Below are 12,914 nucleotides of genomic sequence, written 5' to 3'. Positions count from 1 at the left end.
GAACATGGATTACCTTTGGAAAGAATCATACTGAAATGTTTGCTTTTAATAAATTGAAGATTTTTCATGTTTACAGATGTTTAGGCATGTTCAATAGGAGCTTCCAAAAATTTCAAACTAATTCAGTCTTGTGCAAATAAAACCTAAAAATAATTTTCAGCAGATTTTACAGTGATATTCTTAGGTATGAGAAGAATGCACACACTCTTAAAAACAATGTAACAGACAAAAGTTTGACAAATGATTGCACCATAAAACAGTGTTTTATATACAGTTTATAAGATATGATTCCTGCTATAAATTAATACTGTACTATATAGTACTTATTATAGTGACCTTTTTAAAAAGCAACTGCTGACAGTTGTCTATCTTTTCACTTATAGGATTTATAGAAATTTATATGAATGAGTCCATTTCAATGTCTGGTCTGCAAGAGTACAAAGACTTGACTTCACATACTACTTGACGGGATTGTTTAATCCTGGGTTAGAGTGCTGACTGGCTAGAGGGAGTTTTCCCCCATCAGCCCTGTATGCACTGGACCTCCAAGACAATGGTAAAATTAAAGACAATTTAATGGTTTGGGTAATAGATAGAAATAAAACCTTAAATTTTGTAATCTTAAATGCAACACCACCATAAGTGAAAGAAGTAAACAGTGGGGAAATTCTTAGCAGCTGAGAAACTTTCTCTCCCCATGCTCATGATCCAGTTAAAAATATTTTGAGAAACTATTTACAATACAATTCATCTTTTGGAAGAGAAAAGCTCTTGGTCACGTCATAAATTAATTTGAACCATACTTTGCTAACACTTTATCTCAGTGGTATATAACGGTGACAACCAAAGCTTTCCTTCAAAGTGATCCATTTGACTGAGGACCAATCAAATCACAATAGCAACTGCAATCCCAAATGTCCATAGAACATGTCCAGTGGTATTCTTACGCTTGACTAGACATCATAATACTTGGGGAAAAATAGCCTCCCTCAGGATCTCCCGAAGGTTTCTTTTACTCTGGGAAGGAAAAGTATGACATTCTCCCAGAACATTTAAGAAATGAACCACTGTGGTCGTCCATCTCTTTCCCCAATTCCTGAGTGAGCTCAAACACTGGGGCTTTCTTTCACAATAAAATATTGCTGAATTAACAGTAAGATGGAAGACTGTCAAACAAGCCAGTGTGAAATACATCAAGCACCTCCATTTCATAGTTTGAATATCTGAGGAGGTAGCTCCCATCTTTGAAGTAATCATTCTAGAACTGGTAATCTAGCTCTTAAAAAACAGTGCATTCATTTCCGCTTGTGTGAAGCACGGGCCACATGGGACTCTACTGATAGGGACATTTGGGTCACCAGTTCACTATAAAGAGGAGAAACTTAGCTCCACTGCCATGAAATACCCTCCGGTCCCACATTTCAAACAGATTATCTATAGCGTTCACCAGGAAAAACAAGCATTGATGCGAAGGCATGGAGATGTGGAGAAGAGAAATACTGTATTTTAAAACTGTGAGTTCAAGGGTTAGCTGCGATACTTCTTTTAGGGAAGAACTTAAAGCTGTTGGTTTAGTACAGCCCTTTAAAGTAAATGCAAAAATATTAGTTTTTAGCAAACAAAGGCATATAACATATAAAGAAAATATTGTATTGCTCAGGTTTTGGTAAAGACGTATTAATAATGCTTACAGATGAAAATAATGAAATTAGTGCTGTAAATAGCCAAAATAGCCAGATATTTACTAGTGAACTTCGTATTTATGTAAAGTTGTGTACCTGAACATATAAAATGCATTATTAATGTAACAGACTGAGCCAGTAGAAAAAGAATCTCTGTACAATAGACAACAGTTGCCAATAATTTAAATAGTGTCAGATTCCCCAAATTATAAGGTTTGACATGGTCTTACCTTCTGCTATCATATACAAATAAATTAACCCTACAAAGAATTTTTAGCTTAACTTAAAATCGCACCTAGAAAGGTATGGGATTGTTTGTACCTGTTACAAAAACCTGTTAAAATCAAGGGCTGCTACAAAGAATGAGGTAAACTGAAGACTCTCTCCACTACGCAGCCTTCAGATAAATGGCTTTTTTTTCTATTGGGTTCTAGGTTTGCACACCACAGTGTTTTGCTAGCAAAGCATTCAGAATTCTCTTCCAGGAACTGTTTGCATGTGTGTGTATATAAATTTACACACACATATACACACACACATATATACACACTGTATACTGCATCAGCAAAATATATATATTATATATATTTATATAAATATAAGGAAGATTTCCCCCACCCACCCACCCAAACCATGTGTCTTAGTGTTTGATTTTTTTTTCTTTTGTACACAGAGAAGAGGGAATTTCAGAATTTTTACATACATTTTAGCAAACAAGTTTTGATCTATTGGCTTCTTGGTGCAGTAATGCAACGGCAATCCATTCTGGTGCCAAAGGCTCATACTATTACAAGGAAGTTGTGAACACTAATTTCTTAGGAGGTGAGGCCAGCCCCACATGAACTTCTCTTGCATCCCTCTGGTCCACCATGATACATAAATACTTAGACTGTTTTTTTCCTCTAATGAATCATTAGACATTAAAAACGGAACAATAGAGTCACAAAGGGCCACATGCTTTTCGGTATAAAGCATTCTCCTTCTCTAGGTTGCTATCACAGTGCAGACCTGACTGCCTGAATATGCTCAGGAGATTTAGTCAATATTGTCTGTATTTGGTTATGGAAAAGGCTCTCCTTTTTTTTTTTTTTTTAAAATCCAAAGTGCATAGTGAGAACAAATCAAAGTATTTTTTTTTTCCTTCTCAGCATCAGTTTCATCTGAGCATCTTCCCATGAGAGGGCTGCTCAGATGCCTCGCCTTTGTCCTCTCCACCCTCCAAAAATAAAAAAATAAAATAAAATAAAAAATAGTAAGAGTCAAGCAATTTAGACATTCATCAGCCTGGTAAACAAACTTTGCCAGCAAATAGAAGTCCTACTATTGTAAAGAAAATTGATAAGACAAAAAGTACATATGATGACCCAACTACTGTGTTGTTGGGTAATTTATAAGGTTGACCTCCGACTTCATTGATGTAAAATCCTATTGGAAATATTAGGGCAGCCATACAGAAAAGGATCACTGTAAAACAAACCAAAACACAACATTAGTAACACGGTTTGGTGATCTGAAAAACAATGAAAATTTGGCACAAAGGAAGCTTATAAGAAGGGTTGGCCAAAGCTGTTAAAACATGGGCCACTTGTTAAAAATTTGTATATATTACAGGTCACATAGTATCCCTGAAGCCTAACAATACAGTAAAAGCTAGGTTAGCCTTTTATGTAAGTTTTAGGACCATTCTGAATATCAGGATTAAGAAAGTCCTTCTCCAAACCTAACAAATCCTCATAAATATGATTCCTAGCCATTTACAATAGTAATTAAGGGCACTAGCTAGAGTCAGATAGGCGGTCAATTCCAGCTCCACTGCCTACTAGCGGTGTAATCTTAAGCCTCCGGTTCCCTTCTGAAAATGGGGGAAATACTAGAAGGCTAAATAAAATAATGTCTAGTCCCTGACACAGTGCCAGGTAATAGTAAGTGCTGAATGAGTGCTGCATACCATTATCACCATAGTTACTATTTTGACAATTCTCTGTTCCTCTCCGTGTTAGGCAGAAGGAATTGGAGAAAAGGTATATATAAATAAGCACCACTTATCTTACTCTGATTTAAAATCAGCTAGTAGAGGCCGGGCATGGTGGTTCATATCTGTAATCCTAGCACTTTGGGAGGCTGAGGCGGGTGGATCACCTGAGATCATGAGTTTGAGACCAGCCTGGCCAACATGGTGAAACTCCATCTCTACTAATAATACAAAAATTAGGCGTAGAGGTGCAGGCCTGTAATCCCAGCTATTCAGGAGGCTGAGGCAGGAGAATCATTTGAACCTGGGTGGTAGAGGTTGCAGTGAGCCGAGATTGTGCCACTGTACTCCAGCCTGGGTGACAGAGTGAGACTCTGTCTCAATACAAAAATAAATAAATTAAAATAAAATAAAACCAGCTAGTAGAAAGAACCTCAGATCTCTGGGATGACTAGCAAATTATCAGAGTGGTTATCTCTTATCATGGATAATATTCCAAAAAACAAAGAAGATAGGTAACCTTCTTTGAGTTTTGCATGTAAACACAAAGGAGTGTATTATTTGTTAAAATGTTTCAAAAAGGATATCAGAAAACCCAGTGTCCGCGTAAAAGTGATTCCACAGTCCAGTGTTTGAGCAAATGGCCTGCTCCCCTGTGCTACCAAAGAAATGGTCTTCTTAGTGAACACAAACTATTTACAGATAGGCTAGCTTTTCAAAGAAAATATTTTTGCTTTTTGAAAGCGTATTGCTCAAATGTTCATTGTCCTTCAACTTTTTCTGGCAGAAATACTTCTTCAGTGTAATGTGAGGACAGATTACTAGTCACTGTACATGAAGAGTTGAAGCTTTCATTATTAACTGAATGAGTTTTCACCTCCAGGTGAAAACTATCCCCCAGAAATACTAACAGAGCCCTGGATAAACATTTCAGCTGACACTCGTCTCTACATTTTTTTGTGTTAACCAATCAACAAAACTTTCCGAGTTTTAAAAAAGTCAATTAGAAACCCTTTCCAGAAGGAATAACTCCAGCAATACAATGAAAAATAGTATTTGCTTAAGTAATACATCAGCTTAAGAAACAACAGCACTCTTACTTGCACCATTTAGGTAGATTATTTTATGTTATACAGACATATAACATATACAGACATACAGCTTATTTTGGGCAAATGACCACATCAAATAATATTGCATAAGCAAACTTGAATTTTTTTAGATGCCTACTACAGAACAAATGAAAAATTCAGGCATTACATTTTAAAGTTTTAGCCTTTTTGTTGCATAGTCAGCAACAAATAACTATTAGTGCTGCCAATGTCCACTTATCAGTATGGTCTGTCACCAATTTCTAATGGTTCTACGGCTTAATATAGTCTGGTGAGTAAAATTAAACCACAATTTAGGTAATTATATGCAATCTAATTAAAAAAACAATAGGGCAAAATTATTGTAAAACAACTTTTTTCTTAATGTTGACTAATCTCAAGAAACAAGTAATTTAGAAAAGTACTTTAGGAATATGCAGATGTTAAATTTGTTTATTGTGTTAACATGCCAACTTTGTTCCTATCATTTCCTATTTTCTACTATAAAAAAGATCTGTCCTTTATAATGGAGTAATCATTTTGCAACTATAGAATTGAACAGTTTCAATAGTTAAATATTTTCCAAATTTGTTAGAAAAGGCTTAATTACATTTTAAGGGAACAACGAAGTCCTGTTTAGTTTTAAACCAAAGGAAGCAGGCTCTCTATACTTCCTGCGAGCAGATTTAATGCAGGTGGATGAGTTTTTCTTTTAAGCTACTGTGAACTATTAAGTTACTTTAGATCTTAAAATATTATTAATGCTGATAATATCAACCTTTGAAGGCTGAGCTTTGGATCCTAAATAAGCTTGTAAAGACACAATTTTCATATTCTCCATGGCACAGATTTTTTGGTGGCGAGAGTCAGAAATCAGGTGCACTGTTAGATGAGGTTGGAAATTAGGGTGGCAAAGGAAAGAGCAAAGGCCAGACTTGAAGAACAGGATGACTCATCTTGGTTTCTCTTGCCCCCATAGGGAACCCCCATCATGTGGGGGCTCTTCTCTGAGACATATTTCTCCACTGTGCACGGCCATCAGAAGATATCAACCTCATGTTATTACGAAAACTATAGCTTAACTGGAATAGAAATACATACAATAAAGTACATTTTTCAGGGGCGGAGTGGAAACACTAGGGGACGCCCAATTCCTCTCAGAACTGCCACCCCAGCCACTGGTTCTGGTACCAAAAACAATGTATTTAAAGAAGCTAAAAGCAAGGCAGCTCTATGCTTGCTTAAATGAAATTAACTCAAAGATATATTAAGTTTAAAAACCAAGATACAGAATAGTAGAGAAAATTTTATATAAATATGTATGTATGAAACACACACATATAGATATGTTTCTATGCATTGAATACCTCTAGTAGGAAACCCCAGAAACTGGTAAAAATGGTTGCCTCCAGGAAAGGGGTTAATGGGATGGCTGGGTGACAGGGCCAAATATGATTTCACATGGTTACCCTTTCACAGATTTTGAATTATGCATCATATGCACATATTATTTCAAAAAGTTATATTATTTAAAAAATAAAGGAAAAAATGCATTGCATTTGGGGGCAACTATATATACTTAAATATTCTCTGTTTAAGGGGAATGGAAAACAAAGATAATCCTAGTTCTTTCCCTTCACTGGGTCATAAGAATTTATAGCTCATGAGAGCATTTAACATTTCGACTCACACTACCTTGCTAAATCATATTTTAGGTTTTTGGTATTCAAGGCATATGCATTCCCAAATTTCAACTAAATCCAGAAACTAAATCCTTCTTTGATATTATTTTACTTCTTGAAGAGTGATTTCTATCTGGATTAGCGAATCTGTGAGTAAAAGATAAAGAAGCAGATTCTCTTTAAATTTCTCATCAATATCCTTAACTTTAGCGGCACTGTTTCTATGATTGCTTCTGGACCCTCTCTCCAGAAAAGAATTGTCACAGGAGGTCTGTTTGACAGGGAAAAGGTCACCAACTTGTTTCACTCTGCTTAACAAGGATGGAGAACCTTTTTTATATCAAAGGCAACTTGATCTAAATTTAAAAATTAAGGGCAATACAGATAAACAGAGCCAGAAACATACACATTCAAGAGTATAAATTTCAGAGAATACAGGAAGAAACAGAGGCTCATGAAGGAATATCACTCTTCTGCAGCCTTTAAGGATAAACTGAGTTTTAACATTAATAGGGATACATGGGATTATCCCTTACCCCAATTATACACGTTCTAAACGAAAATATCAAGAGAAAGTCAGCTGTTATATTTATTTTTAAAAACGTATGCAAACCTGAGATTATTTTAAGGCACTGAATTAAAAGTCTCATTTGCATAGGTACTGTTCTCCTGTTTCTTTAGAGCAGGATTTCTAAACAGTGGCTCTACTGCTACTTGGGACCAGATAATTCTTTGTTGTGGGGGGCTGTCCTATGTATTTGTAGGATGTTTAGCAGCCTCCCTGCTCTACCCACCAGCATTCCCCTAGTTGTGACTATCAAAAATGTTTTCAGATATTGTTAAATATCCCCTGGGGTGCAAAATTGCTTTGGAGAGAAAGAAGCACAAAAGCAGAATTGCAAAAATGTCTTTTCTTTGTGCATTTTTGTTTCTTCTGTTTAACTTAAGTCTCTGATGTGTTGTGAAATTAAACCAGTTTTGCAAAGTACAAGAGAATGTGTAATATATAAACTTATACCCTTGGTCAGAGCTAAATGGAGTAAGAAATGTTGATAAACAATTATTAAATAACAAAATGTGTTGATTTTTCAATGGTTACAACATACAGCAGAAACTCAAAATCAATGTTAAAAAATACTGCCACCTTCATCTAATTTATATTTTTATGTATTTGTTCTATATTTATCTTTATTTTGATAGATGATACCAATAGCTTCAAGAAAAGGAAAAGACTCAGGCTACCGGTAACTCTGAGTCACAAACCTGGATTACTTATGTCACAATCTGAGCAAAAATAAAATTCATTAAAATAGCATTTCCCACAAAGCGATTAAAGTTGTGGATGTCCTGGTCTCGCGGAAAGAGTTTTGAAGAAATGATGGGACTGTGTAGAGTCTATCTCACGGCCATACACAAGTGGTGCTCTTTGATGATTATGAAGTCCTTATTACTGATTCTTGATTATCTTCATAAAAATACCAGTGTGGGTGGGTGCCTTCTAGACAAATTTAGTAAGCACAGGTTACTTACTTCCAGTGAATGCTATCCATCGAGCATATTTTGTAGCTTCTCTTCGCCAGTGGGAAGCCACCAGCAAACCACATGTGACAGTCAATGAAATGATTCCCAAGATGATAAAAAACAGTGTGGTGACCCACTCCGGGGGAAGCCGGGGAGGGATGCACGTCCGGTCTCGTCCATGGATTGTTTGACACTGTCGCACGAGGCCCACAGTGAGTGCTCCTGGGGAGATGCAAATGGTGGGAATACTTTAGTGGGTTTGGCCTGCCCAGGGAATATTCCTCACCACCACCCCTTTAGTTTTTAAATCTCATTTATCTCTTTGTGGGTCATTCAAGCACTTAAATCCCAAGTCCTACTCTTCAGTATTCTGCTGTAGTTCATAACGTAGTAATACTTAAACATACAAAGTGAACTTAAACAACAAATGACCTCAGAAAAGTCATAACAGGCAGTTCACTCAGGCATTCATTAAATAAATACTTTTCTGAGTAACTGTGTCAGGTATTTTTCTAGGCTCCAGGGAAATAACAGCAGACAGGGTGAGGTTCCTGCCCTCACTGAGCCTGCATGCTGGCAGAAAGGACTGGCATTTTTTGATTCCTAGATCCAAGACTCATTGTATATTACTTCATTTTGGCTGAAAAGAAAATCACTTTTCAGGAAATTGAAGACAAACCTGAAATATGCCTAATTGTAATGTAGAAATAAAATTAAATAATAGATTAAATGTTAGAAGTAATATATTTATGAAAGGTATAAGGTCTAAGAATATTACGATATAAGTAGTTTTCCATTAAACTCAAGAAAATGTTGGAAAGACTAGGAGGGCCCTCTGTCCCAAACTTGGTATATTCACCAATTTTTGTAGAGTTTACCAGTGTTCACACTGCCGAACGATGGCTGGCATGCTTCACAGAAAATCACAAAGGCAAATTACGAAGGTAATTCTTAAAGTGTCTCTCCCCGTTTAAATAAAAGTGATTTTTATAAAACATCAAGCACTATTTTTCCATAAACATGTTCTCATGTCAAACCCAAGGACCCTCCTCCAATCAAATTTGGAGTAATTTATAAAAACTTAGATTAGAAAGGTGACAGAGTAGTTATTTTATCTTCTTCCCCAATAAGAAGAAGAATGTTTACAATGGTACTTCTCAATAAAAACTACTTGTTTCCCCTTCCAAGAGCAACAGCAAATGGGAAAAGTTACCAAAAATATAGGAACGGAAATTTCTGGAGCTATTAAAAACATAATAGATTTTTGCATTTTGGGGGGATTTTTTGGGTCTACATTCCTTTCTTTTATTTATAGAGATGGGGTCTATGTTGCCCAAGCTGGTCTACAACTCCTGGCCTCAAGCGATCCTCCCGCCTTGGCCTTCCAATGTGCTGAGATTACAGGTGTGAGCCACTGTGCCTGGCCTGCATTATTTTCTCAATATGAACACAAAAATAAAAAAGACATTGACCTCGAAATCATAGCACTTGCCATGAACAAATGTCTTCTGTGAAGGGAACTGGTGAAATTCCTAGTGGCATTTTGGGAAGCTGCCCTGGTGGGAAAAGACAGAGCATGGCTGGACTTGTGTGTGCACGTGCATGTGTGGCTAGGTGGGTATGCCGGAAGGAGGGTACTTTTCTGTAACTTGAGTTTGGCCATCGACACATTTTTAGAAATAAAGCAACTTGTTGAAATAAAATGAAACAAGAAATCAGTTCTTCTCTCAAAGTTGAGTTGGAGTCCTCCGTCAAATGCTAACTCTTAAGTAGAGAAGAAAATAAACAAGCTGTATTTTTTCTCCCAAGTCATCTAATAACTAGACCCATCTGGTGATCCCTGCCCAGGTGCAAGCAACATTATAATTATGGGGTTGTCACAGGCAGGAGGAAGGCAGACCAGACAGAAAGTATGCAAATCTTCACAAAAATGCCACACACTATGCCACACACCACCTTCTACTTGGAGCTGACTGACTTCATAGGCCAAAGAGAAGTAAATCAGTAAAAAAAAAATTGTCACATTATTTATTGCTAACCTTTTAAGTTTCACGGTAATTGCTTGAAACCAGAAGAGAGGATTTGGTAGGGGTAAGTAGGCACCAGGGAATTGCATGACTGTTCTTAAACAAAAACACTAAAAAGTCTCCTCGAAAAAAACAAAACACAAAACAACAACAACAACAACAAAAAACAAAAAAACTTGAGGGAGTGTCTTATAAGGCATTTCATTGTAATTTTGGAAATAAAGAAGGCATTCACAGCAGTGCTCAAGAACTCTTAACAGGAAACTACTCCTGATCATTCAGCAAAAGACCTCTAACAAATTATCCTCTTCTAGTCACTGTTCCATTTATAAAAGATGTAACTGCTAGCAATGAAAGACCCTCTGACAAAATGCAATATTATGAATTCTTATATTAGCAACTTTCTTCTCCATGTAACATACACAGTCTGTACAGTTATAAAGGTAACTACATACCTAGTGAACTTAGATTTACATTTGATTATTTTTTGCTGGCAAATATTAAAAATCGTAGGTTCAGTACATCATAACTGAACTCTCTCTCCTTCTAGATACTTGAGTATCCTCATGTTGACTCTCTTACTCTCTCAGCGTTAGAAATGAAATTTAACTTAACCTCCTGTGCCTATAGATTGAGTGGAATTGCTTTTCTCCTCCTCCTCTCTCTAGCACACCACACCAAGTGACTACAAACAGAATAAGTATGAAAATTACAACACCACCTTCTACAAAACTGCAAATAATCTGACCGTGGTTTTAGCTTTAAAAGAATAGCTATAGTCTTATATTTATAAAATTCCTTATCACAATAAATCAAAACCAAATAGCATCTCTATTCTAGAAGAAAAAAAGCTAATGCTAATCGAAGAACAGAAGGCATACTGTATATAAGTATATCAATACACAAATATTTTCCTGTGTGTCTCTCGTGCTCAGCATAGTAGCAGTCAGAGATTCAACAACTAATATGCTCACACATTCAGTAAAAATAGACTTTCCTTAAATATACAAGGGTTATTGCAAACAGTGGTCAGTCAACATTGTTAAAGTTCATTTTCTTGAGTGAGACTCTAAGTCAACAACATTTATATCATAGTCATATATTTTCCGTAAGCTGACTGGGGGAATCTGCGAGGATAACTGTGCTGTTACTATTAAATCTTATAAATTCAGGTACTGTTAGTACCCAAACTTTCACCAAGCCTTCAAATTTAATATTTTACCTCAAGGAATTATCTCTTTGAGCTTCAGACTCATCACCCACATTAACAGTCAAGATCTTTTACTTCCTCTAAATTCCCTTAACACATTTAATCTGTATCATACAACCATGCACTTATTTTAAGGTAGCTTCTTTTTATCCCCAAACAGGACATGAGCTTCTCAGAGAAGGGAACTGCACCCACCTTCCACTCCACTGGAAACCCCAAAATGGCCGCAGCAGTGGAATTCATAAGCATTAAGTGAATTTAAATGTATTAAAAACAAGCTAAATTTTAAATCGCACTGCATTAAATAATTTCTCTCCTGTAGAGCTATCTTAGTATGGTTTCTGCACACTTATTAAGTACAAGCTCAGCCATTCACGAATTTTTGTTTTATCCAACAGGTCTTCTTGCCTCTTGAAGGGGCCTGTAATTCCATTTCCCAAACAGCCAATTCATCTGTACCCTGCAGCTGTTTCCTAGGTAACTAACCCAGCCAAATAAAAGACTTGTTCACAATAGGAAAAAGGGAACGGAACTAGAAACTACAGCATCCCACATGCCTCTCAGCATCTCACCTGTGCAGCATAACACACAAAAGGAAAGTCATCCTGAGTCTTACTCCATTAAGTGGGGGAATCTTAAGAAGCTTCGACACTCATCATCTGTAAATCCAGACACTGTTAAAACGATTTAATACAGCCAGTCTGAGCATGTCTGTTGCCACAATGAGGATGATTATAAGGCATGTCATCACTACATGTAAAAAGTGTCACAGAAAATCTGTAACACAGGGGTTGGAAGGCAGAAAGGCACACACCCACCAGTCTGTCAGAGCAAATCATGTAGAGTGCTTGCCAACGTGGCCAGAGAGAGGGTTTTCCCATACAGGGTTGGATTTGAGCAAAAAAATAGTAAAGTTAACATTAGCTACTGTCTTCTTCCATCTTCCTGTTACGTTTTCCTCCTACTGACAATGCTCTCCTCCTCTCAAGGGGCTCTCCCTGTCATCTCTAGGTACTATGATCTGGAGTGCCCAATCCCTACCACAGATGTGGATCTCTTGCTCTACTTCCTCCTTGGGGAAATAAAATCTGTTCTTGGCAAGCTGTTTCACTGGTAACACAGGCCAAAAAATACTCTATCACAAATGTCTTAATGATTGATAAAAGCTTAACATACTGCCTTTCCCAAGAGCATTTGTATTTGAGCGAGGGGAAGTATCCCAATTGAACTGAAATTACAGTTTCATGTTTTAGCAATGGGCTGGCTGAAGAGATTTAGGAGAACTGGATGGCACGTGAAGATGGAAGGGGAACAGGAAGCAGGGAGACCCCGATGCACGCAGCCCAGTGCACCTCCTTGGGTAAGTCAGACCCTGGCAGCTTGCCCTCTAAATGAGTAGAACAAAAACAAAACAGCCTACGGGTAACTTAAAAACGTCACACAAACCGGCCGGGCGCGGTGGCTCATGCCTGCAATCCCAGCATCTTTGGAGGCCGAAGCGGGCAGATCACGAGGTCAGGAGATCGAGACCATCCTGGCTAACACGATGAAACCCCATCTCTACTAAAAATACAAAAAATTAGCTAGGCGTCGTGGTGGGCGCCTATAGTCCCAGCTACTCGGGAGGCTGAGGCAAGAGAATGGGGTGAACCCGGGAGGCGGAGCTTGCAGTGAGCCAAGTTCGCGCCACTGCACTCCAGCCTGGGCAACAGAGCGAGACTCTATCTCA

The 12,914-nt window shown here is 37.4% G+C and overlaps 1 protein-coding gene across 8 annotated transcripts in view; it reads right to left on the bottom strand.

Annotated features, from left to right (window-relative positions):
* MOSMO (modulator of smoothened) overlaps positions 1-12,914 on the bottom strand; it is an 85,824-nt gene that overhangs the window by 9,058 nt on the left and 63,852 nt on the right. For 7 of the 8 annotated variants that reach the window (XR_012429363.1, XR_012429364.1, XR_012429361.1 and 4 more), the window contains exon 2: positions 7,958-8,170. Coding sequence is in view for 4 of the 8 variants with exons in the window: in XM_065536675.2 (XP_065392747.1) it covers positions 7,958-8,170 (213 nt within the window). In the remaining 4 variants the exon portion in view is untranslated. Of the gene's footprint in view, positions 1-2,424; positions 3,147-7,957; positions 8,171-12,914 lie in introns of those variants that run through there. The other variant, XM_005591436.5, reaches the window with a different exon arrangement.

Source organism: Macaca fascicularis, chromosome 20 (assembly GCF_037993035.2).
Source record: "Macaca fascicularis isolate 582-1 chromosome 20, T2T-MFA8v1.1".
NCBI classification, from domain to species: Eukaryota; Metazoa; Chordata; class Mammalia; order Primates; family Cercopithecidae; genus Macaca; species Macaca fascicularis.
This window is presented reverse-complemented; position numbering and strand designations above follow the sequence as displayed.